Below are 4,509 nucleotides of genomic sequence, written 5' to 3' on the forward strand. Positions count from 1 at the left end.
GCTTGAAGGAAAGCGTTTTCATGCTAAATAGGAATGTTAGGAAGAAAAGTATTCTTGTTGATGATCGTATACATTAGCAACAGATTCAGTTACTACTAATAATGGACAATCACGCATCATTTCGGTTTCAAAACTGTGATTGTGAATGCTACAATTAGGGTCAATAGGATCATGATGGTTGGTGGAAAAGACTAACAAGGCGTATTCTAAATCAACTGTAGTTGTAATTGACGACGAGGTTTGGACATCATGTTGTAACGTCATGACCGGGACCGGGATTGGCCAATAAAAACGTTCGGGATTTCGGGATTAAGGGAAAATTTTGGTCGGGATGGCGGGATTGAAAAACCCTATTGGGGACCCTCTTCTGAAGCCCGTTAACGGAGCCTCTTCCCTAGGGTATCCCATACTTCACCACAGTTATTATAGTGTGACTGGATTAAAGCATTATATCATCATCAGTATTGAAACTAGAGTGCCTCCCTCGACAAACTCCTGAATTCGCCTCAAGCCTCCTACTCCCGAACTAACTCTTTTGGCAACATTCTGAAAGTGCTTGTCCCAAGATAGATGCTGGTCGATTTCTTTGCCAAGAACCCTACTATGTTAAACCTGTTTAAGATTTTCCTCATTAATGTCAATAAACGGTTGAGACTGTAAGTTAATTAGCTTGTAGTTAGAACGGATTTGCATAAATTCTGTTTTTGCTACATTTAGACTTAATTTGCTTGCCAAGAGCCACTCTTTTACACTGTCAAGATCACACTATTCATGACCAACTCAACCTCCTCTATCGCATTACCAGAAACGGCATCAGCAAACAATTGTGCAGTGCCTGCTTTATAGACAATCTGGTAAATCATTTTCGCATAAGAGGAAGAAACGAGGGCCAAGAATACATCCTTGTGGAATACCACAGGTAATTTGTGCTTCAGATGACCTAGTATCATTTAACTGAAAATGGTTGCTCCAAGTGCAGTGATACCTTATAGTTCAAACTTGCGCAGCAGAATCCTATGATTGACGGCCGGTATAAAATGCATTTTTTAAGTCCAAGAACACAACAAGGTTAATTAACTCTATTCCCGACCGGGATCGAATTCGTCGCATGAATGAAAACATTCGTAGAAAACTTGTGTTACTGCCGTTTGTCGCCACATTTAGCAGATCGAATGTTTATAGAATTAGCCAATCACTGGCCAGCTTTTATGGGGATAGGTTAAAATGAAGTCATCTTATGAAAAAACAAAAATCACCTTCAGGCGAGATAGCAATGGCCACACACGAGGAAGAAAAACAACGGGAATTTTAGTTATTATCACGGAAAAAATTCCGTAGAGAGTTTCTTTTAGAGCCTAGCGAAGATATCTGGATGGTTTTTATGGCAATAAAAGGATTTTCATGTGAAATCAGGTTAGCGTTTCTTTATTAGGGACCTTAAGATCTACGACGGCAACGTGGACGAAAACTTCACCTCAAAATAGAACTTAGCTCTAGTAAAAGTAATTCGCGATTATTCCATCTCGTTCACGTCGTACAATGTGGGCGAAGTATCCTAAAAATAAATTAGTACGAGCGGTTTCAGACTGAAAATAGAGAATGAAAGATTCTCTGTTGCATGCTCACGTTGTCGTCAAAACCTAAAATTTTGTGATTTCCCTTCGTCCTCACGCAGAGAACCGCAAAAATATGAGCTAAAATCCGTTTCGCACGTGCAGCACGATTATTTATGCTCTTTTAACCAATGATATCATTGTTTTGTGGCGTTTTCGTCGACGTCGTCGTCGTAGATCTTAAGCTCCCTACAAGGGAGCTACAAGGGAGCTTAAGCAACGACAACGGCGACGGCAACGAGAACGTCATCTCAAAATATAAATTTGCATTATTTTAATCGCTTCGTGCATGACTAGTTCAACGTTTTTAATATGACAAGGGTGTGGTATTTCCTCAAAGATGACACCAGTCGGAACTGCTCTCCATTTTAGGAGAGAAAATGAAAATTTATCCTCAAGTGCTGACGTTCTTCATAAAACCAAAAACTTGGCTATTTCACGTTGTTGTTTTGCTGACGACGGCAACGAAATGGACAAAAGTGAAAAACGCACGTGCAGAGCGTGCAAAGCTATTGTTTTTACCCTCTAAATATGCAAATTCGTGACGTTCTCGTTGCCGTCGCCGTTGTCGTTGCTTAAGCTCCCTATTAAATTTGTGGAGGGTGTAAACTGCAGTTTACAGTTTGCAGGTTAGAGTTGCAGGTCATTGTTTGACCAAAGCTGAAACAACCCAAACCTTTACTATTGCTACCATTAGGCCTAAAAAATAACATTTAAGCCTAAGGTTAGCATTTTTGTAAAGGTTTGGGTTTTTTCAGTTATGGTAAAACAATGATCTGCAACCCTGTTAAAAAAAAGATTTGACATAAATAAGCGTAAATTACGTGTGGCGGGAAGAAAGTCAGGTGTAAAGAAGGACTGGGGTCGTTCGATTAGCCCTATTCCGGAATAAGAATACATAGAGTGATGATTTAAAACAGTATGTCCGGCGTTTTGAAGCAACAAGGATAATAATGATTTGTTTAAAATAGCATTTTAGCAGTTTTTTGACAATTTTAATTTAAATCTCCGTAAAATTGAAGGAATTCTAACGTGTATTCCAAACATTCCTATTCCGGAATACGGTCAATCGAACGCACCCTTAGTCTGAGTTTGATCGATCGTCGGATCGCTTCGAGTGTCAAGTTTGAGTATTGAGTTTTAGATTCCAACCGTTCTTAAGGCCTGATACCGTCAAGTGAAGTGGTAATTCGTATGGAAAATTGTAAAGAGATTCATTCACCAGGAAATGAATTAAATATACTAAAAATATCCATTACATGGTCCTTTCGAGTCGGATGAAATACAAGAAGGAGTAGAACAACAAAGCTGTTGCCGTCATCGAAGGATTTTTTGAATTGAAAAAAGGCAAAGTCTACTCTAAAAGGGAGTTTATGAACATAAAGCATCCTGAATATCGACAAGAACAGGAAAATACGAGATTCACACAGGACCTTTCTGTACAAAACAGTAGGGAATGTTGAGAAAATTTTGACAGAACACGTGGGAGATTTAACGTCGTTCAGGGAAAAGTTAGCGGCTCTGAAAGCCTTGTTGACCGAAAAATTGGAAACGATCAAAAAGCTGGATGACACAATACTAGAGCTCACCAAACCAAAGGAACTGGAGAAAGAAATAGAAGATTCTGGTGAGTTTTGTGAGCACGTTTACAGTATTTTAGCGAAAATCGATTTGAGTTTGGAGAAAGGGAAACGTGGCGAACACACATAGGCCCATGCGACAAATCAGGAAAATAGTAGTACCAGAAATACCGAAAGCGCAAAAGTGAAACTACCTAAACTCGAACTCAAATCATTTTCGGGAAATTATCAAGAATGGCAGGGTTTCTGGGACACATTTCAATCTGCTGTCGATGGAACTACTGGCATCTCGGCCATTGAAAAATTCACCTATCTGAAGACTTGTGTAACGAGCAATGCTGAATCCGCAATAGCTGGACTGCCTCTGACCGCAGACCATTATAAAATAGCCATTGACATTCTTAAGGACCGATTTGGTAAACCGCAGTTGCTGATATCAAATTACATGGATGCCCTATTGAAACTTCCATCTGTCAATTCAGTGCATGAAACAAAGAAATTACGTGAATTGTTTGACAAGATTGAAATCAACATCCGAGGTTTGAATGCATTAGGAGTTGAATCACAGTCGGTCCCAGTCGTGATGGAGAAAATCCCCTCAGAGTTACGATTAGTTGTAAGCCGGAAGTTTGGCAGTGAGGAATCATGGAATCTTGACTCCTTGTTGAGTGCGCTGGAAACTGAGTTGGAAGCCAGGGAAAGATGTACTGCAACGAAAACAAGTGGTGCAAATGCCAATACACCCAGGTTTGAACAGTACAGAGCAAGAAGCAAACAATCCCATTCTGCCTCTGCCCTTTATACAGGCAGTGAGGAATTTACTCAACAATGTGCTCCATGAGCGTACTCTGGGTTGCCTGTGATACGAAGGGACTGAGTTGGGTGGTATTAAACTGCAGCGTTCCGGGCAATTTTTTTCAAGTCGGGGGTCATTAAAACTATTTAAGGGGTCACCCAGAAGTCGTACCAGCAGAGGCCCTTTGGCTCACACGTTCATACGACGAAACAAATCCTTTTCTGACGTTAAAAACCTGGCTATTGGCCTATTAATCATTTGTCAGAAAGAAGTAATTCCTGTCATCTTTAGAAAAAATAGACACGCATTGCTTACGTGTGGTACTGGAGTAACACAGCGCTTTATTCCATATTGTCAACTGAGCTGCGTTTTGTCTACCAGGAGATTCAAGTTGTCTTTGCGTAATGCACCTGTCACTGTAAACCCCCATCCCCCCCCCCCCCATCACCCCGGGGAAACATGGGGCATGGGTGGGGCTTCATGGGGTCTTTGACTCTTTGCCTTGCCCAAGGGGGTGGGG

The 4,509-nt window shown here is 40.9% G+C and overlaps 1 protein-coding gene across 1 annotated transcript; it reads left to right on the top strand.

Annotated features, from left to right (window-relative positions):
- The first annotated feature begins 331 nt into the window (after positions 1-331).
- Positions 332-4,034, top strand: LOC137981801 (uncharacterized). Its single transcript, XM_068828848.1, has 3 exons — positions 332-399; positions 3,023-3,240; positions 3,427-4,034. Exons 1-3 carry the CDS (start codon positions 332-334, stop codon positions 4,032-4,034), a joined length of 894 nt encoding a protein of 297 aa, XP_068684949.1.
- The last annotated feature ends 475 nt before the right edge of the window (positions 4,035-4,509 follow it).

This window comes from Montipora foliosa, chromosome 13 (genome assembly GCF_036669935.1).
Source record: "Montipora foliosa isolate CH-2021 chromosome 13, ASM3666993v2, whole genome shotgun sequence".
NCBI lineage: Eukaryota > Metazoa > Cnidaria > Anthozoa > Scleractinia > Acroporidae > Montipora > Montipora foliosa.

What these genes read in the sequence shown, in the direction of transcription:
- LOC137981801 (XM_068828848.1), top strand. Translation starts at nt 332, where the DNA reads ATGGCGGGATTGAAAAACCCTATTGGGGACCCTCTTCTGAAGCCCGTT. An exon ending in AACGGAGCCTCTTCCCTAGG is followed by an intron (nt 400 to 3,022) that starts GTATCCCATACT and finishes CGACAAGAACAG; the next exon opens with GAAAATACGAGATTCACACA. An exon ending in GAAAGAAATAGAAGATTCTG is followed by an intron (nt 3,241 to 3,426) that starts GTGAGTTTTGTG and finishes GAAATTATCAAG; the next exon opens with AATGGCAGGGTTTCTGGGAC.